This window comes from Populus nigra, chromosome 13 (assembly GCF_951802175.1).
Source record: "Populus nigra chromosome 13, ddPopNigr1.1, whole genome shotgun sequence".
NCBI lineage: Eukaryota > Viridiplantae > Streptophyta > Magnoliopsida > Malpighiales > Salicaceae > Populus > Populus nigra.
Window position 1 is genome coordinate 373,197 of NC_084864.1, and position 26,519 is coordinate 399,715.

The following is a 26,519-nucleotide window of genomic DNA, read 5'->3' on the forward strand; positions in this document are numbered from 1 at the left end:
CATTAGTAAATTTACTATCATCTTTATTTAAAAAAAAAAACAATGATGCCCTTTTATTGCATAAAATATGCATTGATGTACAAAATTATTAACGTACTAATCCATTGGTCTACGCTACGCTGCGAGTTGGACAAATTTTTTAACCTAGCTATTTGACTAATTTGAGTTTCAAATTAAATTGAGCAGGAGTTAACCCAAATTAAAATGATTGATTTTATGGATCCAAATGCAATCTTGATAATTGGTAAAAAAATATTGAACTTTTGATAAAATTTCAAGATGATATAACTTTTTTTAACAAAAACTATTGAGACAATGACATATTGGATCGTTCTCAGTCCCCAACGAACCAGGTCATGAACTCCATTGAGTTCACTAATTTGTTTTTTATAAAATAATTTTTTAATAATATGATAAAAATATATCGTAACAAAATTGATCACCAAACTAAAAATAAAAATTTATTTGAAACAGTGATATCCCTATAAAAAGAAAAATAAAATAAAATAAATCATGTAATTTATTCCCTAACCAATTCAATATTGAAGAATAAAATTGAGAAAAAACTGTTAAAAACAATTAATGAATAAAACACCAACCTAATACCATAGTTATCAAGCTCGACCCGTTAACTCGATAAACCCATGAAAATTAAAAAAACTTTTTGGGGTTTTAATTTTCCACGTTAAAAATTTAAGAAACAATTCATGTGAATGTAGATTATACATGTTGTAAATAATACACTTTAAAAGATTATTTCAAAAAGTTTTTTATCCCATGTTGAAAAGATATTATCTTCTTATTTTAAGTTGAAATATTTAAACCAAAAAGATTTTTTATCCCACATTGAAAAAAAGACAACTTTCTTCTTGTGAACATAGAGTATATATATTAATGGACTTCCAATCCCACATTAGAAAATTAGAAGCTTCTTTTAATGTTTATATAGTGAACTTTGATAAGGGTTGGTAATCAACAAAGAAAACATGGTAGGCTCGCACGTATAAAGATGGGTCGAGTTAGTAAAAAACCATTGATTCTCTTCCCATACGCGCGAGGCAACGCTTATGCTATGGATATCGGGGTGACTGATTTTTTCTTCTAGAAACCCATTTTCAACCTAAAACACCTATAAATAACCCTAATAACTTTTTTAAACCAATTCTTAACCTTAAAAAATGCAAAAAAGGGGCAAAAAACCCAAATTCAACCCGAAAACCAATTTCTTTCTAATCTTAAATTTGGTTTTTTAGGCACTTTCAAGGTAAAAAAGCACCAAAAAGTCAAACTTTTTTTTATCATATGGAACCATTTAGAATAAAAATCTAATATTTTGATGACCGAAATTGAAGAAATAATATTTTTCTCTTTTTAGACTGGATTCCAACCATTTTCTCTCTCTCCTTTCACCCACTAAAGACTGAAAAATGATGAAAATAAAGTTTAGTACCGAAATGAAATTGTTCAAAATGCAAAGGACTAGTCACTTTATAGCAAAAAAATATGAGGGACAAAAATGTACTTTACAAATAAATTTGAACACGCTACCCTTGTTTTGCACTTCAGTCTCTTGTCTTTTAATTCAACCCTATATATATATTCTTTGATTTATTTTTTTAGAAAAGTGATATAATCTACATATGAAGTATTTTGATATTTAAAATACCCTTTATTAAAAGAATCAAGAAAAGGGAAAAACAAGGTGTGAATAATTAATGACCGAAAAATTGATCGAATTGACCATCTCACCAAAGAGACCAGGTCAATGTTCAGTTTAATATAATAATTTAGGGAGGGTTTAATACATGGAAAGTGAAAAGTTATTGTTTACTTATATTTTAATATAATTTATAATATATATTTCCAGCTCATTTACTTAATTTTTTTCTTTATTTTACTAATTAACAGAGAGCCTTTTTTCCTTTTAAGCTGTTGTTGCCTGTCTCTTTCTCTTATGCAAATTTCTTTTCAAGTCCAGATAAGCAAGTAACTTATTTTGCTTTATGTTTTAGGTAAAATTTTTTTTATCTTTTCTATTTATTTCATTATCGATCTAATTTTAGTTTTATTTTTTATAATTAGTTATTAAAAATATTAGGGTTTATGATAATTTAAGGGTTTTGATATGAATGTGTTCAAATATGTTCAAAATAAATGTTTGAATTTTCTAATTTAATCAATTAAATGTTTCTTTTATTATTATAAATGAATAAATTAATATTCATGCAAAACCACTATTCTTTGCATCCCTTGTATTGACAGAGTAGATTATTGAATTTATTTAACTAAGGTCTCTTAGTTCACTATAATTATGGATTAATTATTTAATTGAGGTCTCTTAATTTACAATGTACATGTATTGATTGTCATTTTATATCACAAATTTATTTGTAATTAATTGTTAACGATATGCTTGGAGTTAGGAGAGGGCATGGGTTTAAATTCCATAAGTTACACTTTCTCTCTCTCGATATTTTCTTTTATTTGAAACTAGAGTATAGTATTAAAATTTGTTTCACATATTTGACTTAGTGAGTTCATACAATTTTTTTGTGTGTGTCTAGAAATAATTTATATGTCTAGAAATGATTAATCAACATACATATAGATATAAATTGAAATGAATTTTGATGAATTGATGTATATTTTGCTATGAAAATCATATGAAAGATTTAGAATTATTATGTAACTCAACTGATTTTATTATTGTGTAATTGTGTTAATTATTATGTAGACACTAATAATAATTAAAAAATCACAAGGTTTATCAATTAAATTAACACGTTACTATAAAAGTATTTCAAGCGTAAATTCTTTGAGGATGAAGAATCATTCAACACTTCAAGTCATGTAACTCAATCAAGTTAAAAAAAAGATCATATTAAAAAGTCATAGTATTTATTAATAATTTGTCCTCTCATCAAAAAAACTCTGGCTCCGCCACTAGTCCTGGAAACATATGCACACTATGTTTCACGTTATTTCTATGATCTTGAGCTCCAAGTTATCATCACACTGGAATCAGAATCAGCAATATTGTTAGAGAAATTAATGGCTGGTACTTCATTGCAGAGAAATTAGAGAAAATCTATGATATTTTTAAATCTATCCTGTACATAAACATGTTTACAATTAGCAATGTAATTCGGCAATTTCATTTATATATTAGTTTTAGCCCAAGATGTCGGGATGTGTGTTCCTGATGGCCATCAACATTTTGTATACTTCAACCATTGTTGGCCTTCGATTTGGAAGAGGCTGAATACAGTTACAGGCAACCTTCAGAAAATAAAGGACTTCACGATCGAATCCTTGACCGAGCAGAGATTTGTCAACCGCACAATACAGTGCAGCCGAGACAGTACTCAATAGACAATTGTTTTGCACTAACTTACCTTCTAGACTGTGATAAAATCCACTGTTATTAAGAGGATCTTCTCCTGTGATCAGCTCAAGAAGAAGAACACCAAGCTGATGGACATCTCTTTTGGTCAGATCCCATTCACTCATCTCAATGTTTGCCATGAAGATTCTGGCATTTGAGGTCATGACGTGCATTGCCCTTCCAAAATTGGATATCCTTGGTTCGAAGTTTTTGTCAAGCAAGATGCAACTTGAGCTTAAGTTAAGATGAGCTAGTTGGAGGGTATTATGATTGTGGAGCCATGCCAAACCTCTTGCCATCCCAACTGCGACGTTAACCCTAAATTAAATGCCACTCCATGATCTTAGGCTCGCCTTTCACAGGATGTAACCAATCGTAGAGATTCCCATTTGCATATATTGGTACACCAAAAGCCTTTCCCTCGACTTCACGCAGAATCCCAAGAGTGGAACTATGTTCTTATGACTAAACTTGCCCAGAATCATTAACTCAGACAAGAATTGCTTTTCCAAATGTTGGAAGTCAAATAATCTCTTCACGGCAGTGAAACGAAGATGAGGGTGTGCTGCCTTATATACTGTCCCCGTCTTTCCAACTCCGATGACTTTGCCTCTGTCGAAACTGTTGGTTGCTTTCTGTAGTTCAGCAAAACTGATTCTTGCGATCAACATCTGATCAAACGTCGAAATCTGGGGATGAAATAACCGATGATCTTTTGTAAATTGACAGGAACATAGTTGATTTCGAGCTAGCAAGAAACCAAATATATGATGAAAGGAAAATCTCATGGGGATACCTGGATGTCGGCTTCTTTTCTCTTCTTCTCCTGCCTTTCCATCAAAGATGTCGTCATTGGTGTCTTCATCATCACCTTGTTCCTTTTCCTCTTGTTGAGACGAGCCCAAGGCACACAATAGGACAGGAAAATAGTTAAAATGGAAACTGCAGAAAATACATAACCTATTACAAACCCACTTTTGAATGAAGAATCGAACTTCGTCCAGAGCTCTTTGCTGGGTACCAGGGTTAATCTGCCACCAAGCTCATCATCACTTGCGTTGTTCTCTTGCAAAGAACTGTATCCATTGCTAGCAACACTAAGGAAAAGAGTCAGAAGCAGAGCTAGTTTTGCATTAAGAGCCATCTGTACATAAGAAAACAGCTAACAAAAAAGATTATAAATTTCACGAAGAGTGAGAAAACAACTTCGAGAAGTCATTCTTTCCATGGAAATTATATCAGACTTCCTGGAGCTTTCTACTACTAATAGAATCACAGGTGGGTGTGCATAATGTTTGATTTCTTCAAAGGTGTTGCATCTACAAAGAATATCTAAATGCAATGGACGACGTCACATCAATACTATTCCTCTGCGTAAAACGAAAGTTGAGCAATGACCAAAAAGATAAAAAAGAAAAGAAAAGAGATTTGTTTTCATGCGAACCAACTTGCAGTTGCAGACATTAAAGCTGGGTCCTGTCCCGAGTCTTGGACAAGTTGTTTTGATGTATCTGAAAATAGTTGATAGGGACGCGTGTCAAAAATTTAAGTACAATAAGTTCTTAGGTGTGAAACGAGTTTTCATATAACATTCATATTTATCAAATGATGTTATCTATAGTTTATCAGTAAAATTAGGGTTGAGAAACTGTAATTTCTTCCTTTAGAATTCTAATTTTTAAACTTGATAATCCATAATTTCTTTTTTTATTGCTATACGTCAAGAGTACTAGCATGAAAATTATTATTCCTCATTTATGTCAGAAATAAACTAGCTAGAATAAAAGGAGTTGACTAGGGAGAATGGATTGCCAGGTCCAATTCTTCAAGTCAACAAGAAAAGTCTTAATTTCTGCATTAAATCCATGTCTAGCTATAAGCATGTCCGCAGGAGAGAAGGGTTGCTTCCTTGCAATTAGTGCAGAAAACTTCCATATTGAGCAGCAGGAGGGCATGGACCTTCATCTCAAGTTAATTAGACGTTAAGCAGCATTAGTATTAATTTTCGCAGTAGCCAGTAAAGGTTTGACTTCTTGCTGTAGGCATCATGTTGGATGGATTGATCATGGATAATGCGATACTCAAGTACTCCCCTAGAGACTCAAAATTATGCGGTACTTGTTTTTGAGGTGAAATCTTGTTTAATGTTTTTAAAATTTTTTTTTTGGTGTTTTTATATTAATTTAATATATGAATATCAAAAATAAATTTTTAAAAAATAAAAAAAATATTATTTTAATAAATTTTTAAATAAAAAAATATTTTGAAAACCAATCATTATTATGTAATAATACAATGAAGTGTGCTTGTTAAAATTGTATTCTTCACTGAATATAATTTTAAAAATATTTAATTAATTAACATATATTGAAACTATAATTCTCTTAGAATCTTGATTATGAAAAATGAATTACTTCCTCTGTTAAGTGCTATATTTTCATTTGAGAGATTATCAAGATCCCGGGCAGCGAATCGAAGGTTTAATAACAAAAAAAAGATTCTAGAATACATTAGAATGGTTGAAACGACTGAAAATGGAACTGCGAAAGGAAACAATTTCAAGGGAAATTTGAATTGGAAGATCATTTCTGTTGTCAAATTAACCTATGAAGGACATAAAAGACGGAATGATTTGGGTTTGCATTATAATACAAGCACAAGCACAAGCACATAGCATAGTAGAGTTAGTTCTTGTGCTGTGAGATTTACGTACGGCTGCATAAGCCCCATAATGGATGATGCTAGAAGAACTTCCAGGAAGCATAAGAAAAATGAAGCCAGGAAAGACCTTTTCGTGGGAGCAGTTGAAGACCTGAAAGCCATATCCTGACTTCTGCTAGCTGTTGTTTTCAAGTTTACCAAGAAATGGGAAAAAAGCGAGTCTCCTGCCTCAAAATTCAAGTTTCTTTGTATGCTGCTGGTCCACCATAGAGATAATATCAGATCATGCCTCCTTGAGATTTAAGTAGAAAATTTCATATGAACAGCTAGGGAACTGCCTTCCATTGAAATTAATGATTGAGCAATACCTGTCACTGTCTGTTGTTGCAGTCGGTTATCCTCTGGTGCTAACGGTGGCATTTGGCAGAAATCATGTTACATACAAATTGCCATCTGCAACAATGTCAACATGAGAAGTTGTAATATATAAATGTTTTATTGTATGAATTAAAATAAAACTAAAATAGAGAAGAAAGGAAGGATTAACCTTGACATATTGTAGTCTTGAGTTTGAAAATAGAGAATATCAAAGACAGTTGAGGGATATTTACGAGATTTGTTTAGGTTTTAAATTAGAGTACGTATATGAGTTTTGACAATAGCAGCCATTGCAAAAACTGAAAGCTTTTAAATCAATTTTGTTATTATGAACAAAATCTAAGAAAGAGAAATTGTGTTTGCAGTGTTTTAAAATGAATATAGATAGATTTATACAAAGAATTAGCTGTCATATTATAAATATGAAGAGGAAGCCATGCTCTATCATCTTAGACCGACTCCTATATATCTAGAATTAACACCATACACTGCAGCCATTTAGTAGGGTGTTTCTTTTCTAAAAAATGAGATGCTTATTCTTAGTTCAAAGAAGAATTCTGCCAATGCTGGATTCAATTTCTTAGAATTTATTGAATAGAACAGTAGATTGGAGGGATCTTTCATGGTGTATTTCTCAATCCTTGGATGATCTATTACACCGGCGGCAAGGCTTAATTTGTTCACCGTGAATTTCAACAAAGAGTGTGGCAAGAATTCTTATACAGGATAGTCCGGCTACTTTGACAAGCTAGGAACAAATTCATCTCTGAGGAAATTAACCTTGTTTGTCCTTTCACAAAGCAACAGCTTGGATCTATTTACTTGGAGAATGTTGGAGATAAAATGCTTGATGCTTATTGTGTGCAGACAAATTCGCATGCAGTTGTGATACGAGAGATACCCTGATCAGTTTCTGCATGCCAAACAGCCAAACTCTAACAAGAACAAATTAATGAAAATAATTAGCAAGACAATAATGTTTTCTCTAGCTATCTCTACTGTCTGTCTTCAGTACAAGAAGAGGATATGTTTTATTTCAAGACAATAATCAAATGATAGCAACATACATGCTTGAATATTATAGGCCCTTGAAGCAAAAACCCCAGCAAGCGACGATGTTAAGAACTGAGGATGATCATAACAAGCGAAAACAAAGTGTGAGGTCGAAGATCACTTGTCTGAAAACTATTCAAACCAGGCATTAATTAGAATGTAGAACCTTTGTCAAACTGATGGAATTGGCAAGAGCCACAGCTTCAAGATATAAATAAATGTTTGAGGGTATACTTGAAGTTCACAGAAAGGGGAAAGATTGTGAATATGATCCCAATGAATTGTATGACAACGAATGAAGTTTACTTTTAAGCTACAATTTATGTAATAAAAACAAGAGAATATTTCTCTTAATTGCTAAAAATTATGAAATAGTTCATGTTGATCACGTATCTAAGAGATTAATATTTTGAGGTATGTAATTAATAATGTTTACTACAATGGATATGGAAATATATATCTTTTTTAATGTGCAACTAATTTATTTTGTTAAGAAATTCAATTTGTGAATCATCAAAAATTAATTTGATGGGTGATTGAATGCTCATGTACACGTAAACACGATCAAATAATATAGCTAAAAATAGTTATTAATAAAAATATTTTTTTCTAGAAAAAGATTAAGTCATTTATTTATAACAATGTTTCAAATGATTTTTATTTTGTTTTTTCAATTATAAGGGGTATTTTTTTATCCGGTTTTTATAATTTTTTATAAACTTATTTTTTCTATACACTCAAAAGATTCGAATTCCTTATATATTTTAGTAAAAAATTTCAGTAATTAGCAACATTGTGAATAGAAAATTATCTTAATGATCTCCCTAATTTTATTTGATTTTTCAATGGGATAAAAAAAATTATACTAACTACAAAAATAAAAAAAAATTAAATCTCTTAAAATTTGATTTTTCAATGGGATTTTATTTTTTGAAAAATTCTTTTTTTTTTAAAAAAAAGTAGTACATGACATTCTATTTGAAAAAAAGAAAAAGAAAAGTGGTTTCTTTTTCCTGTAATCCGATGCAAAATACAAACAAGCCCTAATATAATTCACAGCGACGCCGTTTCCTTAACTTTAGAAAATACACTCCAAAACCTCACTGCTAGAAGCAGAGGTCTCTCCAAAGAACAGGAAAAAAAATGGCTCTATGGAGTAGAGCTCGCACAGCTTCTTCTTCACTCTTCAACAGGCTCCTTCAACATCCCAACAACATCAGCAGCGCCAGCGCTGCTTTCCTCCGCCATTTCTCCACCGGTACTCCTCTTTCTTTTTCTTGCATTCTCAGTTTTAAAATCCCAAGTTTCCTTATTATTAGATTCAGTTTATTTATTTGTTTTTTGAATTTCTTCTGGTAATCTTCTCTGATTGATGAGAAGGAAAAGTGGTTTTTTTTTTGGTGTGGGGGGGGGGGGGGAGAAAGGAGTAGACTTTGTGTTGTCGAAATGGTTGACATGGTGAGCTAAGGCATTGGAAAAGATGAGGTTTTTGAGGTTTGGTTGCTGAAGAATTGAGAAGGAAAATGGGGATGGAATGGGTTTGCATTTAATTGTTGCTTTTTGTTGTTTCGGAAACGTGAAAGGGGAAAAAAGAGAGAAGAAAACACCCCATTTTGATGAAGTCTTTATTAAGCTTATTGAAGAGAAGAGTTTCTTTTCTTTTCTTTTTAGCAGATAATTTTTTTGGGAGGGAAATGAATGGGGGATTGAAAAGAAGCAAACTGTGTGGTGTAAAATGGTGACTTTGATTTGGTGATTTAAGACATGGAAAAGGATTTGTTAACTAAGAAAGATTTCTTAAAAACATATAGAGGGATAAAGGGAAGAGGAAAGTTTGGATTTTGTCATTGCTTTTTGTGTTCTGCTTCTCTGCATAAAAAGGAGACATTCATTAAGTTATTCATGATGGGTTGATCAGTTTCTTTCTTATGATGTATTATTGTTAGCAGATATGAGATTGCTCTTATTTGTTGCTTACCATAGATGTAGCTGGCAATACTAATTCAATGCGTGGTAACATGATGAAACAACTGCTCCACCTTGATATCAATTCACAAATTGGAAGTTGCATGCCTCTTGGTGCTATGCGTATTGGAACAATAATACATAACATTGAGATGAACCCTGGTCAAGGTGGGAAGTTGGTTCGAGCTGCAGGTACCAATGCAAAGATTCTGAAAGAGCCATCTTCGACCATTACTGTGGTACAGCTGCCTTCAGGTGTTGTGAAAAAGATCGATTCTCGGTGTCGGGCTACAATTGGCATGGTCTCTAACCCAAGCCACAAGGATCGAAAGCTTAGGAAGGCTGGACAGAGCCGGTGGTTGGGCCGAAGACCAACAGTTAGAGGAGTTGCAATGAATCCAGTAGATCATCCTCATGGTGGTGGTGAGGGTCGGAGCAAAAGTAGTGGGTCCTTGGGGAGGGTGTCACAAACGCCTTGGGGAAAGCCAACTAAAGGCGGGTATAAGACTGGTCCACTCAAGCGCAGAAAATAATTTGGCAGCCATCTTCTTTGTTTGGCTCCTCTGTTTTGAATGCTGGTAGTTCCTGTGATCTCATCAAATAAATGTTTTAAGGTCAGGTTTTCTAAATCCATTAAATTGTTTACTGCCATAAATCTAGGATTGGTTCTATTTGTTATGTTCAGAAAAGAACATGGATGATAAAGAGTGTTTCATGTAGGCATCTGCAAATTTGCCCCTTTTGTTTTCTTTTGAACCTATCAATCTTGATCGGTGTTTCATATTGAATGTTTATGGATGAACACAAATTACCAGCTTGTGAACTGTTTTTTATGGATCCTAGATTTGCTTTTGCTTTTATCTTAGGTCAGTCCTTCCATTTGAAATGAAGTTTGAATGGGGTAGTGAGTGTTGAGCGATTTTTCTTTCCTGTGAATAAAATGGTTGCAGAAGAGCTTTTTCAGATACGAGCAGTCATCCCCCCTCTAATTCTAGAAAATTTATAAATCTTATTGGAATTATGAAGTTCTATTTTCAGATATTTATAATCAGATGCGCGGTTTTGCGATAGTCGAAGTTTGAAAATTTTTCTTGTTTTGCGATTTTTGGCAACCTTCTTTGTTTTGATTGAATTTTGTAAAAAGATTTTTGGTGCATGATTTGGATTACACATCAAACAATATTTTGGAAGTTGATCTTTTGTTAGAGATACTTGGCTGCAAGATGGAAGCTCAATTATACATGGAAGTTGGATTATCATGATGCATGATTTTTCACATCGATTTTGTAGTGAAGCCTTACAGACTCCGTCCCAGAACCAGTTCATGTTCTGATATTCAACCATTAAGATTGAAATGCGAAGAAAGGAATTTCAGAATTGCTAGTTTCAGAACCCTGGGATGCAGTTAGTAGCAAGGGAGCTTTTTTTAAAAAAAAACAGTATGAAAGTAGCTCCATGTTCTATTATCCATCATCAACCATACCATCCTCATCCTGGCCACATCGCATGCTTGTCAAACAGTTTATAGACTAATGCCACTATTCAATAAGGTATTGATCTCTTCAATTATTCTTACAGGTCTCATTAAGATATTTCTCGTTTATTGCAGTCAGTATGAACAAAATCAAACATGAACTGAGATGTGATTCTAACTAATATCTTCATAAAAATCAAATACAAATGTTTTCTTAGCATGGATCATTACTTACCAGTCGTTGTATGCAAGTAGGCTTCATCTCTGTGTGATTCTTCAGCAGTGGAGTCCTCCACTCATGTCTGTACTTCATTCCTCAATAATGGCAAGCAAGATGCAAAATAGACAGCCATCTTTCTTGTAGTAGTCTTACTTTGCATGATCAAGCCATTCCTAATGCCCAAACATTTTTTTTTGTAAAAAAAAAAGTAGAAGCAGAACGTGAGCAAAGCCCACTATCAATTTCCCTATTACCCTTTTTGTCTTTGCCTAAGACAATTCAAAGCCACAAATGCTTGTCGGACAGATTTGGCTCGAGACAAAAAACCGCGTAGTCGACATGCAAAGACAGTAGTTTAGTATTCTGACGACGTCGGCAAGCATCAACCAATGTGCAAATTTTGAAGTGACAAAATTTTAACTGATTTCACTGATTTTTTTTAAATAGCAGTGTACAATATTTTTTTTAAATTAATAGATATCCAAGATAAAACTTAATTATATTTATTAAAGCTCCGTTAATCTAATGACTCAACTAAATTATGTTATTTTTAACACAATATAATATGCAATTATTTTTCTGATTTTTTATTTTTGTTTTTTAGAGGGCTATTTTTTTCCCTTAAATCCCAATTTCACTTCATGATGAGGTTGCATGAAACCGTGTTGGGTGATGAGAGTGTAAGTGCCCCTTTTCTTTTATTTTCAAAGTATTTTCTACTTTAAAATCACCAAAACTTTTGACTAGAAAGCGATTAGTTTGATGGTTTGCAAAACAGTGTTCAAGACACAAAGGTAACAAAATAATAATAATAATAAAAAATCATACTATCGAACAACTTATAATAGCAGGTGGCACTATCACAAGTCACATCCCTTAATTCCACTCACAAAAAGGTCATGGGGGCAATCAACCTTTTTAAACACATCCCTTCAATTCCATGTCCTTTCTTACTCTTTATTTTTTCCCTCTCAAACTCAATTAGGTTATCTACCATGGTTTTGTTAGGTGAGAAGGATAATTCTAAACCAAACCAATCAACCTCTCTTTTTGTTGTATATAGAGTATGTTTTGTAGGGTAGTAATAATTATTTTTTAAATAATTTTTTATATTAAAATGTATGTTAATAATTTTTTTTTAAAAAAATTATTTTTGACACCAGCACATCAAAACGATCCAAAACATACAAACAATATTAAATTTTAACGAAAAAAAATTAAAATTTTTTAGGAAACCGATTCTTAACTTAGTTGAATTTCAAATAAAATTAGATGAAATTGATTTAATGTAATGGATTTATTCGAGATTATATCTAAATTTATTTTTATAAAAAAATTAAAATAATAATGTTTTAAATTTAAAAAATATATTGAAACAATGTTGTAAATCCATATTAATCTATTTAATTCGTGATTTAAACTAACTTATTTAATCCTTGACTTAAATTAACCTATCTAATTAGTACCGTAGATTTTAAACAGAATAAATTTAATGACTTTATAGTATTAATATAAATTAGTTTTTGTATATCAAAACAAAGTTATTTCTTAGATGTTAAAAGATGATAATGTGAATAATAAATCTATTCATCATCCCAGTTAAGCAATAACTTGAAAAGGAAAATTGGCTTAGAATACCGAGGGCTGCTCTACCGAGAGTTGGATTTTCTCGTCTGGTTGGTCAATGGGACAAACAATTGAATAGCATTTCTAACTTTTATGTTGCCTATCAGGCTACTCCACGTTTTAAAAAAACTAGTTTGTATTTTTATTTTAAAAATATATTTTATTTATTTAAAATTTTTTAATATATTAATATTAAAAATAAATTTAAAAAATTATTTTATATTTCAATATATTTTTAAATAAAAATACTTTAAAAATTAACTGGTAGCATCTTAAAAAAATAAAAACATAACCCTGATGGATACAACTCAACTGACCAGATTATGAGTTTGCTTTCCAGATATAATTAGTTCAACTACCATAAATTTCAGGACCATCAAAAATTTATATAATTATTAATTTTAGGATTAGTCAAGATACTGTTAGAGAATAATATAAATCATATCCTGAGACCTCGCCTAACAATTTAAGTTTTTAGGTTGAGATGGTTCTTTGACATAGTATCGGAGCCTTGATAACCAAACAGTCACGAGTTCGAATTTCACCATCATTATTTGTTTGATAAAAATTAAATATAAAATAGTGTGAGTCTGTACAAATTTTAAATTTAAAGAACTTTCACTTAAAAAATTATATTAAAAAATAATATAAATTATATTCTAAAATCTTACTATCTTAAATTTTTAGATTAAAATAATTAGACAGCTACAGTTAACAAAAATTAAAAAGCGCTCGTGGCTGCAAATACAGTGGCATGCTCATGAATCTCTTGAATAGGCTGTAGGCTACCACCAAGTCAATAAATCCTGGGTCCACTGCCTTGTCATGTGGGCCCACTATATCTGTCTTAACACCAACTTGTTCTGAAAATTAATAATCAAATGAGGGCTTCGTGGGTCTTGTCCCACTCAAGTAAAATGACACAATATACCCTTTGTCTTCTTTTGGCTGACCACGAACAATTTCTTACTCTGTCCGATTCCTTCCATACAATCAAAATCATTTAATTAGCAAAGAGTAAGGTTGCGCAGTAACATCTGTGAATTTAAACTCGAAAGAGTAAGGTTATAGTTATTTTCTCAAACTTTCTATGTTTAAATCTCTGAGCTAACATGAATTTAACAATCCTTAAAAACCATTTAAGGAAATATATAATTTAATCTTAATCCATCCATAAACTAATTCAAATATATTCTTTCTCGTAAATAATTAAAGAAAAGGAAGGGGTAAAAACATGGAATAAATATATTAATTTTTTTGTAACAGAAGGCAAAAACTTAGAACAAGGAGTGGCTTTGCTTCTGGGCTAAACATGGGGATGAGGAAGAGGTGATTGCAGTAAACTGATGATGTCAAGACATTACCAGCTCTTTTGCCGCGTTCAACACGTCGACACTGCCACACAAGCACCACCACACAGACAGCCCACATACAGACAGACACTCTCCAAAACGATAACTCAAAATAAATATATAAAATATATATTACCACCGGCTTTTTCAACCCACAAAATCCTCCCCACCTTCTCTCTCCCCCCCCCTCTCTTTCCCATCCCATTTCTCTCGGATCTCATCCTCCATTTCCTTCTGCTCCTCTACTTCGATCCTTCCTCCTCGGTTAGGCGTCGAGAGCGAGCGCTTCATGATCGCTCTCGATCCCTTGAGTTACCAAATTCTAAACAACATTCTTACGTAGCAAGCAAGCAACCGGGAACCATCCAATTAGCTACCAAGAAAATAAATATGGAAGGACTTGCAAACCAGCTAAAGCGAGGAATCTCACGTCAGTTCTCGACAGGATCGTTGAGGAGGTCATTTAGCAGGCAATTCTCAAGACAATCCTCGCTCGATCCGAGGAGGAATAACTTGAGGTTTAGCTTCGGAAGACAGTCTTCTTTGGATCCAATTCGGAGGAGTCCGCTTCATGGTCATGATGAGTTGAGTGTACCGGAGAATCTGGACGCGACGATGCATTTGTTGTTCTTGGCATGTAGAGGAGATGTTAAAGGAGTTGAGGATTTGTTGAATGAAGGTATTGATGTTAATAGTATTGATTTGGATGGAAGAACTGCTTTGCATATTGCTGCCTGTGAAGGTCATGTTGAGGTCGTCAAGCTCCTTCTGAGTCGTAGGGCTAACATTGATGCCCGTGATCGCTGGGGCAGCACGGTAAATTTACTACATTCATTCATGTTTTTTTTATAATCTCGAGTCAGCATGAGATTCTTTTTTTTTTTTTTATATATATATATATATATAATAATCATTATTGACGATGAGGGTATTCTCAAGTCATATGATGTTTGATCTTGTTACGTTTAATTTGTGAAGTTTTGGGTTTTTGTTTCGATAGGCATGTGCGGATGCTAAGTATTATGGGAATGTTGAAGTTTATAACATTTTGAAGGCAAGAGGAGCTAAGGCCCCGGTAATAAAATATCAATAGCTTTCTTAATTTGGTTTTGTTGATTTTCTGTCTGTGTTTGAGGTATGGTGTTTATGTATGTTGGATTATTTTAGAAAACCACCAGGAAGACACCAATGACTGTTGCAAATCCTCGGGAGATTCCAGAGTATGAGCTCAATCCATTGGAACTTCAAGTTCGAAAGTCGGACGGCATTACAAAGGCATGATCCTACTCCCTTTCAATTTCATTAATTTGTGCTTGCTGTGAGAACATTTTTACTATCTGTTAGCTTCCTAATGATTCTTAAATAGAAACAGTGTTTAGCTTATTGTAGTTTGCTTGGTAGCTAGTAGATGATCTTGTGGGAATTGAAGTTTGACTGGCATATCCTCTGTTCCATAACAAAAGTAGGCAGAGAATTGCAACCTTAATAACCTCACTTCAAGTTCTTCACTTGGTAGAAATATATGGTTTAACAATTTCCTTTGATGTCTTGCCATGATTATAAATTGATAAATTCTATGACAGGGAATGTTTCAAGTTGCTAAATGGAATGGTACCAAGGTTGCCGTGAAGATACTCGAAAAGGACCGTTCTGCAGACCCTGAAAGCATGTAGGTTCATCTTGAATAACCATTCTGCTATGCTCCATCATGCTTTTATGTACTATATTAAGCATTAAGACTAGCATTGAGAACTGGTTCTTAAAGAAATGGTTCATGTTTACTTGTTTTTTGCTGCTTCAGTTGTTCTGCATCTGTGGTTAAGTAATTTGGGGTTGTAAGGCCATGATAGAATTGAGCCCTAATATTTTTTTTCCCTCTTTTTGGCATTGAATGGCAGAAATGCTTTCAAACATGAGCTAACCTTGTTAGAAAAAGTTCGACATCCTAATGTGATTCAGTTTGTTGGTGCTGTCACCCAAAATCTGCCCATGATGATTGTTGCAGAATATCATTCTAAAGTAAGCATGCTTCCCCCCTCTCTCATGCATTAAGATTGAATGCTTTTTTTAGGTTTTCATTTTGTGGATTTAACTGTGGTATTTGTATATTTCAGGGTGACTTAGCAAGTTATCTTTTGAAAAAGGGGCGGTTGTCCCCATCAAAAGTTTTGAGATTTGGTCTTGATATTGCCAGGCAAGTTTGAATTTCTTGCATAAAAAACTCTGCTTGTTCAATTACCGAATTCTGTATTTGCACCCGAAAAACGAAGCACAGCACACACATGCAAGCAGAAAGAACAGTTAAGAATGCTTCCAAGTGACAGCAACCCCATTTTACATTCCTCTGAGTAGTCTCTATGTTTTCCACTCTTAAGATGCATGGATCGATCTTTTGTTATCAGGGGCATAAACTACCTTCATGAATGCAAACCAGATCCGATCATCCATTGCGATTTAAAGCCAAAGTAAGACAACAAATGCAGAAGTTAATGTGATGTGTAAATAGAAAACTGATTTGTGCTTCCTAAGATGTACTGTTCTGTAATATTGGAAATTTTGGTAAGGTGCCAGAAATATTTTGCTGGATAATGGTGGTCTATTGAAGGTAGCTGGATTTGGTTTGATAAGGTTGTCAAACATTTCACCTGACAAAGCTAAATTAGCACCAGGGACTCTTATTGACCATTCTAGTAAGTCTTTTTTACACCTTTACACTGTTATCCTGCTTCCTTTTAAGAGCAGAACTCTACATCTAAACTCATCATATATAGCTGAGTGAATAACTTTAAAGGGATTACTGCAATGTGTTCTTGACTTGAATTTAAGTGATGGTATTGCTTTCCAGATGTATACATGGCACCTGAGATTTATAACGATGAAATATTCGATCGAAGCGTTGATGCATACTCTTTTGGAGTGATTTTGTACGAGGTACTTCGCAGTCTAATTTGGCAAGCTGGTTGTACTTTCCTGTTTCCTTCATATGTATTACTGCTATTCTTTGCACAGTGCATGGTTTTTTACTTGAGGATTTAAGTGCTAAGTGGGACTTCTCTTCTGTTTGTTTTTCGTTTGAGCTTAGATGCTTGAGGGAGTGCAGCCTTTCCATCCTAAAACTCCTGAAGAGGCCGTGAAGTTGATGTGCTTAGAGAAAAAGAGACCGCCATTCAAGATCAAAGTAAGAAGTTACCCTCAAGATTTAAAAGAGTAAGTTTTGGATTACGTCTTAAATTTCTTTTGCAAATTGAATAGGAAGTTGTCCCAAAACCAAGAATGGTACAATGGATCTAGAAAACGACTGCTTATGCAAATTCGATATTGATCAAGTAAAGGCAGTTCCCTAAAACCAGCTAGAGACAGGGCTTGAGCTATTAGTTTCTCTTGTTTTACATAGTTTTCCAATCTCTTCTTAAGCTTGACTCACTATTGTCTTGCTCATAGAAATGAGAGGAACAACCTCAAGGGAGTAGCTTAATTTCTTTGGGAACCATCTTGATCTCCATGTAGGTTGATTGATGAATGTTGGCATTCAGAACCTGTTGTCAGACCAACCTTTTCTGAGATCATCACAAGACTGGATAAAGTTTGTTGCAACTGTTCAAAACAAGGGTGGTGGAAAGACACTTTTAAGCTTCCATGGTATGGATCTCTTGCCCTATATCTCTGAAGCAGCAATATATACTGGCCAAGACCACTGTGTTTTACCTCATTGTTCTGAGTCAATGTTTAATGAGATTATTTATTAAGTGCAGGAAGTAACAGGGGAGGCATTCAGTGACATTTTCAAGAAGAGGAAATTTGGAACAAGACCGAGGATTTTCGTCGATGAAATTAACAGTTTTGGAGCTTCATGTTACACATTGATAATTAAGGGGAAAAATAATTAGGGATCAAGATCAAAATGAGTTGCTATGTCCTTGTTCTCTTGTTCCTTTTTATGTATAATATGTGCACTTGGGATCCTTGTATGAATTGAAATAGTAATTTTACTTTATATTTCTGTACACAATGCTGTAATTTTTTTCTGCAAAGAGCATGTGCTGCTATCAACAAATCTTGAATCGTAGCTGCTTGTCATTGGATCATCTCTTCAATTGTAGAGTTGAGATATAAGAAGTATTTAAGAAGCTTAACAATTGTATTAGTCATAGTTTCTATTTCTATAAATAGGGTTATTTACAGTATTAACAATGTGACACCCTACACATGATTTAAGATATAAGTTATATAAGATAAATATAATTTCTTGTATTGTGTCATATGATCTAGCAGTGTATTTCTTATAATACGCCATTTCAAGCTGAAAACAGAGCTCCCACATGAAGCTTGGATAAAAAATGAACAAAGACCGCAAAAGATAGAGGTTTAGTAAGAACATGACCAAGCTGATTCTCGGAAGAAATGAAGTGAATTTGAATCTCCTGATTAGCTATTTTATCATGAACAAAGTTATAGTCAACCTCGACATGTTTAGTGTGAATATAAAAAAAGAAGATTGATTGACAGATAAGTAGCATCCAAGTTATCACACCATAGTGTAGTCATGGAAACACTAGGAAGCCGAAGCTCTGAAAGCAAAAAACAAATCCATAAAATTTCAATTGTACCATAAGTTAAAGCCTTGTATTTAGCTTTAATATAAGAACGAGCAACAATCCGTTGTTTCCTGATTTCCACGAGATAAGAATAGTACCAAGAAACACAAGATATACATATGTAGATTTTTGATCACCAACAGTTCTAGACCAAACAACATCAGTGAAACAAATCAGAGAAAGGAGTAAAATGCTAGTGCAACAGAGGAATGCAAGAACGTTGTTTGCATCGAAGGCAGCCTTAGTGCAGGTGGAGAGGAAGAAGAACCAAGTGGCAGAACAATAGATATAACTGGCATAGCAAGAGAGGAAGAAGAACCAGGAGACAGAACAGTGGATAGAACCGGCATGATAGACTTGACAACAACTAAGGGGTTAAAAACAGGATTAACAATAGAGGGATTAAAAAGGGAATCAACTGCAGCTATTATATCTGGATTAAAATCCATGTATAGCAAGATCACAAAGAAGATGATTAGAGAGGAGAAGACTCCGCTACAAAGTTAAGATATAAGAAGTATTTTGAAGGCTTAACAATTGTATTAGCCATCGTCTTTATTTATATAGCTTATAGCTTAGATAATGTATAAGAGGTTACACTATTAATATTGAACACAACTCTAATTAGAGAGTCTGTTAAATGAAAATCCAAAGAAGGAAATACTTCTTTGTAGTTTGTTCTTTTTATTTTTTTTCTTCTAATGGTTAATTTGTGGAATATATATAAGAAGGAAATTCTAACTGTTTTTGTTTAATATTTCTAAAAAAAGCCTACTAGATTAGGCCAAGCCCAAATATTACTGTTGTTTTGATGAGAGAAAGGAAAAAATTTCAATAAGAACAAAATCCACTTCGCATGCCATCAAATATAAGTATTTGTTGTCTTGAACACGAAGATTTTACGGTGATTATGGAGTAATATGAAGTAATTATTAATATTATATTAGTTAATTTCTTGTATTTATTTTGAAAAAAAATAAACAAGAAAGAAAATAAAATTCAAAACTCATAAAAGAATATTTTAACTTAAAATTTCTCTTCTCTTTTTCCTTTTGGGTCTCTATTTTTCTATGAAATGAATCCAAAGAAGTTACTCCCGGAATATCTGTTCATAAAAATGTTTCAAGTTATTCTTATTGTGTGTTGCTAAGCGAATGACTTTACAGTGACCACTGGAATGTATTCTTGACTTGAATTCAAGACATGTAATTGCTTTGCAGATGTATTAATGGCATGTTTAGCTTCACCATTTGTACAGATTGGGGTGTTACTAATTTTTAGCGGTAAGGTTTTGTTATTTGTTTCTTTTTAAAACAAATAGCATTCAACATTTTGGAAAATTAACTTGGCTATAATTTAGTTCTGTTTTCTATGAATCTTGCATTATGTGGGTTGAGAGTGTAAAGAGTTCTTTGATCTAGTGGATAAGGAGGTTGTTAATGTTAAATAATATATTTACCTTGTTTTATTTATTAAGAGAAGGAGGTTAGAATTTTCCTCAATTGATTTGTATTATTGTTCTTACTTTAATTTAAATATAAAGAGCTTATATATATATATATATATTAAGTTGAAAATACTATTCTATCCTTAATAAATAAAACAAGATAAATATATTATTTAACATTTCTCCTCAAACTCACGATATGGCAGCTACAAGTATCGAGAGCTTGCCAACTAAAAACGAAAACGAGAAATTGAATGTAACTTGGTAAAGAAATCTGCAATCTGTAAGGAAGAAGAAACAAAAGGCAAAGTAATGGTGCTATGCCTGAAATGATGACGAGTAAGATGACAATCAATCTCAATGTGCTTAGTTCGTTTATGAAAAATTGAGTTGTGAGCAATCTGAATAGAACTCTGGTTGTCACAATACATAGGAGTAGGATGAGAAATTGAAACTCCCATATCCGCAAGTAACCAACGTAACCAAATAATCTCTTTGGTAATAGATGCCATAGCACAGTATTCTACTTCGGTTGAGGATTGATAAACAATAGATTGTTTCTTGCTCTTTCAAGAGACGAGAGAATCATCTAAAAAGATACAAAAACCAGTAACCAATTTGCGATCTGTGGAATCACTGCCATGACCAGCATCTTAGTATGCACGCAGCTCCAAGAAAGAGGTGGATGAAAGTAGGAGGCTCTGAAAGACTGTACCTCAAAGATACCATAAAATACAAAGAATAGCTGCCCAATGAACAGTAGTAGGAGAAGCAACAAACTGACTAACAACATGAACAACATATGCAATATCTGGACGAGTAATGGTGAGATATACCAAGCTCCCAACAATAGTACGATATAAAATAGGATCTGTTAAAGGCAAACCATTAGAAAAAGAATACCTTGCGTTAACTTCAATGGGAGTGTCTACAATCTTATCAGTAAGTCTAGCCCGCTCAAGAATATTTGCAACATATTTCAATTGAGAAAGAAGGTAATCTCTAGGTGAGCAAGCTACCTCAATACCCAGGAAATATTGAAGAGAACCTAAATCTTTCATTTCAAACTATCTAGCCAGCTCTGTCTTCAAAACTAAGATACCATCAATATAATTACCAGTAATAATCATGTCATCAACATATAAGGATAAAATGATACGACCTGCATCAGTGCTCTTAATAAAAAAAGCAGAATCATGACTACTAGAAACAAATCCAAAAGATGAGATCATAACATAAAATTTCTCAAACCAAGCACAAGGTGCTTGTTTGAGACCATATAACGTTTTCTTGACTTACAAACATACCCAGAGTCATGTGAAACACTAGGAGAAGGCACCATATAAACTTCTTCTTGAAGATCTCCATTAAAAAAGGTATTTTAACATCAAGTTGTGAGATATGTCATTGACAAACCGAAGCTATAACAATAAGAGTACGGATAGTAGTCATTTTTGCAACAGGGGCAAATGTCTCCTTATAATCCATACCATACTGTTGAGAGTATTCTTTTACAACCAACCTAGCTTTGTATCGCTCAATAGACCCATCAGAGTTAGTTTTGATCTTATACACCCAATGATAACTAACAACACTCTTACCAGGAGGTAGAGGAACCAAGTCCAAAGTATCTGTATTATGCAAAGCAGAAAGTTCCTTATTTATAGTTTGCTGCCAAAGAGGATCAAGAATTGCCTTTTTATAGGAAGAGGGCTTAGATAGACAATGAATAGAAGCTAAAAAGGAAGTAAATGATGAAGAATGACAAGAATAAGAAAAATCTGATAGTTTTGTGGACTTACAAATTCATATGGATTGACGTAGAGGTGGATCCACAATCTCAGACGAAGCTTGGAGGGTTGTAGATGAGAATGGAGCTTCAGGTGTGCCAGAGAGTAAAGTGTTAGTACCTGCAGGATGATGAGTACAAATTGGTTGAACATAGGAAAGGGTATCTGAGATACTAGGAACCTGTGATGATTTATTATCAAAATCCTAAAAAAAAAAGATCTATACGAATAATATCAAGTCTAATCAAGTTATGAGTAATGGATGAAATAGAAAAGAAAGATATATGCTCAAGAAAGACAATATGACGAGACATATAAAATTTATGAGTTATTGGATCAAATCAGCGACACCCCTTTTTACCTTCACCATAACCCAGAAAGACGCAAATAACAGAATGAGAGGACAACACTGTGTTCTGCATGAGGATGAAGAATGAAACAAGTACAACCAAAAACTCTAAAGGAGGAATAATCAGGGACATGCCCATATAACTTTTCAAAATGAGACAAAGCTGAACTATGTGAAGATGGGATTGTATTAATCAGACTTACAGCAATAAGGACAACTTCTCCCCAAAACTCACTAGGAATAGAAGCAAACAACAAGAGAGAACAAGCAGTTTCAATAATGTGTCTATATTTTCTTTCAGCAACACCATTTTGCTCAAGAGTATCTGTACATGAAGTTTGGTGAATGGTTCCATCTAAGGCAAGCAACTGATAAAATTTTTATTAGAAGTGTATTCCCCACCCAAATTACACCTAAAACATTTGATTACAACAGAATATTAAGTTTTCACAAGAGCTCGAAAGACTGTATATATCTCATAGAATTCAGAACGTTGTTTCATTAAATAAACCCAATAATAACGAGTATGATTATCAATAAATAAAACATAATATCGAGACCCTCCTTTTATAGCAATAGGAGAAGGTCCCCATACATCAGAATGAATCAAATCAAAAGGTGAAGAAGAAACATAAATACTTTGATTAAAAGGTAAAGCGAAACATTTTGCCAGTTTACATCCACTACAATCAGAAATATCACAAGTTTTCAAATTTCCTAAAGCTCATGTGGATACCAAATATCTTATACGAGACGACAAAACATGACCTAGACGAGCATGCCATAAATAAAAACTAGAAGATGAATGACTCAAACGAAAGGAAGACAAATCAACAATAGTAGTAACAGCGACGGTGATAATAACTAGCACTTTTAACTCATCCAAAATATATAGGTCCATTCTCCCTATGGCCTGTCCCAATTAGCTTCTAAGACTGCAGATCCTGTACACAATAAAAAGAACCAGAAAACATGATTAAATAATCACTATAATCACATATTTGACTAACATAAGCAAGATTCAATTTGAGGTTGGAATAAAATAAACATTAGGGAGAGATAAGTGAGGTGTAACAACAGAACCAACACCTGCTAAAGGTATGAGAGTGCCATCAACAGTCATAATAGGAATGGAGGACGAAGGGGACATAAAGGTAAAATTTGAAGAATCTGGAGACATATGATGGGAAGCACCAGAATCTAAGACCCATTTAGAATGTGACATACCTGAGGAGCTATGAGGCAATTGACCTATGGAAGAAGAAGCAGACATTACTTGTGGCTGTAAGGAAAGAAACTTATAAAATTGCTCAATAAGAATACTAGGATTGGTGATAAAGCTTGATGAAGCTATTGCTGCAGTATTATGGTGTGGTGGTTTATAACTCTGAGGTGGTCTTTGAGCATTAGATTATGACTGACTGCCATGCTTCCAAGCTTGATTCTGTTGTCTCAACTTGGGACACTGAGCCTTTCAATGACCTTTCTACTTGCAGAAACTACACTCATCAAAGCCAACTCTTGTCTAAGGCTTATTCTGATGATTAGAGGATGGCTTAAAGGGTACTTCTAGTATAGAATGATTTGAAGCAGAAAGAATTTTTTTTCAGAATAAAATTGAAGATGTATTTTTTCAACCAATAACTCACTGACAACAGAGTCAATAGAAGGCAGTGGAGAAAGATGCAGAATTGAACCTCTAAGTCCTTCAAAATCACTGTGAAGTGCTGTTAAAAACTTTACCAAACGTTGCTGCTCTCTACGCTCAATATTGGCACCACATGCCTTTAATCCTGCTGATTCTGTAAGAGCTAATTGATCCTAAAGATCTGTCATATCAGAATCAAACTCTTGAATACTCATACTCTTGATACTGTTTTGCAAAATTTGATTGCGTGAATAACCTTTGCAGATGATCACAAACCTCATTTATTGTCTCATATTTCGCCAACTGCATACCTATGGAATGCTTAACAGAATTGTTGATCCAAGTAATGATCTTTGCATTGTTTGCTTCCAATATATCTATCAAAACAACATCCCCTCAATACTTTTCATCGACAATCATTGATAAATTTAGATAGTGTTTTCCTTCGTAAAACAACCGACAGGGCCATAGGTTGTTGTATCAGCAACTCCGTGTTAAAGAAAAGAAAAGAAAAGAAAAGAAAAGAAAAGAAAAGATAAGATAAGACCACATGTCGTAACCTTTATGTAAGAGAAGACTTGGAAACTTCAAGCGAAGACTCCTTACATTTGTGTGCATAATTCTCCAAGTACTCAATGAGACGAGCTTGACTATGGAAGTGGAGGCCATCAAGAGGTCCTCCCCTTTTTTCGGTGGGAACTCTTCTTGCCATTGATTTATATATATATATATATATATATATATATATATATATATATATATATATATATATATTTGATTTTATAAAAAATATGACTATTTAGACAATAATCATAAAAATATGAGGAAACTTACATTAAAGACAAACTAAATGTCTGAAATTAATTTATTTTAATTATTTTTTTAATCATTAATTTTTAATAAAAATATATTTTAATATATTTTTAAGCATCAAATACCGGCACCCAAATCCATCTTCAACCTTTCTCTTTCAACCTTTTTAGACAGTCACATTAAGTGACCCAAAGTAATGCGACCACCCATATCATCAATGTTTGGAACCAACAACCCAAAAATATATTTCATCAAAAATTATAAAACCAAAAACAAGTTTTTTTTTTTAACTCAAAAATATTTTTCATCCACGATGATTGAGAAATTTAGTTAGTGTTTGTTGCGTCAGCAACTCCACGTTAAAAAAAAAGAAAAAAAAAAAAGATAGGACCATATGTCGTATGAAAAGCAACCTCCATTAAAGATTATGCAAATTTGTTGTACAAGTGTTTCAATTGTATATACCGCAAATACTACGTGGAAAAGCTAAAACAAATGTTTCAGCCTCGCTTTTGCGATAGTAGTTGAACTTTTGGATGGGTTTTAGGATTATTTTGCAATATTATGCTGATATTTGTTTTATTTAAAAGATAAGAATAATTTAAAGTATTTAAAATTAACTAAGTAGATAATTTCTGCTTTATATATAAAACTTTATTAAAATTCAATTACTTAATTTCTTACATTTTTGTTTTCCATTTCTTTATTCTGTGTTTGGGCTCGTCTGCATCGCATTCAGGATGGACCCGAGATGTAGACGAGCTTGACTTTGTAAGCGGAGGCCACAAAGGGGTCTTCCCCATCATCGGTGGGAACTTTTCATGCAATTTCCTAAATCTTAATCATATATTGAGCTAGAGAGCAACCAAGCAATAATTCCAAGACTTTAGTAGTTTGTGGCCATTGATTTCCTTTCGTAGGGATCCAAGATGGTATTCGTAATCTAGAGAATTTCTTGTTTACAAGGAGGATTGACCAAAGTTTATCAATTGAAGTGAGATTATATATAATTTTTAAGATATATTATTTGAATTGAAATGCTCTTCCATTTTTCGGTTCAAATCAGGAATACTTTCTTCATCTTTATGAGTTACAATTTGTGTGCATGTTTGTATTTTCATGGCTAACTACTACTTGTGTGGTTTAAATTTTTTGTTTTTTATCTAATATAGATATCTCAACTAATTTTATGAATTTTAAAATTAATAATTATGTAAATTTTTAATAATTATGAGAGTTGCAAGATTTGAATTATTAAACTTTAAAAAAGTAAATTTTGATGAACATTCAAAGACTTTAATTAGTAACCAATAAAGTACATTCCTGGAGGTTGTATGGTTTAAACTTTAATTGATGTAACTAGTGAGAGAGTGACCCTTCAATAATTCAAAGACTTTTATTTTTGGCCATTCATTTTATTTCAGATTGATCCAAGATGGTATAATTCCTTGTCTGTAGATAATTATTCTTCTCAAGCACACATACTCGCGTGCTAGAAAGAACAACAATTACTGCACTTAATCACAATTCCAATTTTATACTTCAACGTGGCAAGACATTATGTTCAGGCAATTAATCACAATTCGACTTTTACTGTATTTCATAATTATCTGCCATCGTTTTCCCCTCTCTTTTTAATTATTATTTTTTTTCTTTAAAGATTATTGTACAAAACTCGCTTTTAATTGAATTATAAAGAATACATTTTAAAAGTACCCCATTATATATGTTATAATTTTCAAATATGATTAGATTTTTTATGA

General features: G+C 33.0%; 3 protein-coding genes across 10 annotated transcripts; 2 read left to right on the top strand and 1 right to left on the bottom strand.

Moving 5' to 3' along the window:
* Positions 1 to 3,066: 3,066 nt before the first annotated feature.
* On the bottom strand, positions 3,067 to 4,776 carry LOC133671112 (receptor-like protein kinase BRI1-like 3). Of its 2 annotated transcripts, none has more exons than XM_062091758.1 (2): positions 4,182 to 4,776; positions 3,067 to 4,056 (listed from the first exon to the last, which is right to left on the bottom strand). In XM_062091758.1, the coding sequence occupies exons 1-2, from the start codon at positions 4,527 to 4,529 to the stop codon at positions 3,742 to 3,744; spliced, it is 663 nt and encodes a 220-aa protein (XP_061947742.1). In that variant the 5' UTR covers positions 4,530 to 4,776; the 3' UTR covers positions 3,067 to 3,741. The 2 variants fall into 2 exon arrangements, with proteins under 2 accessions (XP_061947742.1, XP_061947741.1); XM_062091757.1 differs by having other exon boundaries at positions 3,067 to 4,074; positions 4,182 to 4,761.
* Positions 4,777 to 8,549: 3,773 nt separating this feature from the next.
* On the top strand, positions 8,550 to 10,259 carry LOC133670761 (large ribosomal subunit protein uL2m-like). The gene is made up of 2 exons (XM_062091364.1): positions 8,550 to 8,735; positions 9,461 to 10,259. The coding sequence occupies exons 1-2, from the start codon at positions 8,621 to 8,623 to the stop codon at positions 9,973 to 9,975; spliced, it is 630 nt and encodes a 209-aa protein (XP_061947348.1). The 5' UTR covers positions 8,550 to 8,620; the 3' UTR covers positions 9,976 to 10,259.
* A 3,812-nt stretch (positions 10,260 to 14,071) lies between these two features.
* Positions 14,072 to 18,123, top strand: LOC133670759 (integrin-linked protein kinase 1-like). Of its 7 annotated transcripts, none has more exons than XM_062091361.1 (12): positions 14,108 to 14,930; positions 15,115 to 15,189; positions 15,282 to 15,389; positions 15,698 to 15,783; positions 16,013 to 16,133; positions 16,229 to 16,308; positions 16,490 to 16,579; positions 16,686 to 16,804; positions 16,960 to 17,045; positions 17,197 to 17,321; positions 17,622 to 17,753; positions 17,867 to 18,123. In XM_062091361.1, the coding sequence occupies exons 1-12, from the start codon at positions 14,109 to 14,111 to the stop codon at positions 17,871 to 17,873; spliced, it is 1,851 nt and encodes a 616-aa protein (XP_061947345.1). In that variant the 5' UTR covers position 14,108; the 3' UTR covers positions 17,874 to 18,123. The 7 variants fall into 7 exon arrangements, 3 of the variants coding, with proteins under 3 accessions (XP_061947347.1, XP_061947345.1, XP_061947346.1); XM_062091362.1 differs by having other exon boundaries at positions 14,118 to 14,930; positions 16,517 to 16,579; XM_062091363.1 differs by lacking the exon at positions 17,867 to 18,123 and having other exon boundaries at positions 14,085 to 14,930; positions 17,197 to 17,292.
* The last annotated feature ends 8,396 nt before the right edge of the window (positions 18,124 to 26,519 follow it).

Bases quoted from the DNA above. Each gene is read 5' to 3' on its own strand.
- LOC133671112 (XM_062091757.1), bottom strand. From the start codon at position 4,529: ATGGCTCTTAATGCAAAACTAGCTCTGCTTCTGACTCTTTTCCTTAGT. The intron at 4,075-4,181 runs GTATCCCCATGA...TTTCATCCCCAG, and splicing joins GAAAAGAAGCCGACATCCAG to ATTTCGACGTTTGATCAGAT.
- LOC133670761 (XM_062091364.1), top strand. From the start codon at position 8,621: ATGGCTCTATGGAGTAGAGCTCGCACAGCTTCTTCTTCACTCTTCAAC. The intron at 8,736-9,460 runs GTACTCCTCTTT...TGCTTACCATAG, and splicing joins CCTCCGCCATTTCTCCACCG to ATGTAGCTGGCAATACTAAT.
- LOC133670759 (XM_062091361.1), top strand. From the start codon at position 14,109: ATGATGTCAAGACATTACCAGCTCTTTTGCCGCGTTCAACACGTCGAC. The intron at 15,190-15,281 runs GTAATAAAATAT...GGATTATTTTAG, and splicing joins CAAGAGGAGCTAAGGCCCCG to AAAACCACCAGGAAGACACC. The intron at 16,309-16,489 runs GCAAGTTTGAAT...TCCACTCTTAAG, and splicing joins TTTGGTCTTGATATTGCCAG to ATGCATGGATCGATCTTTTG.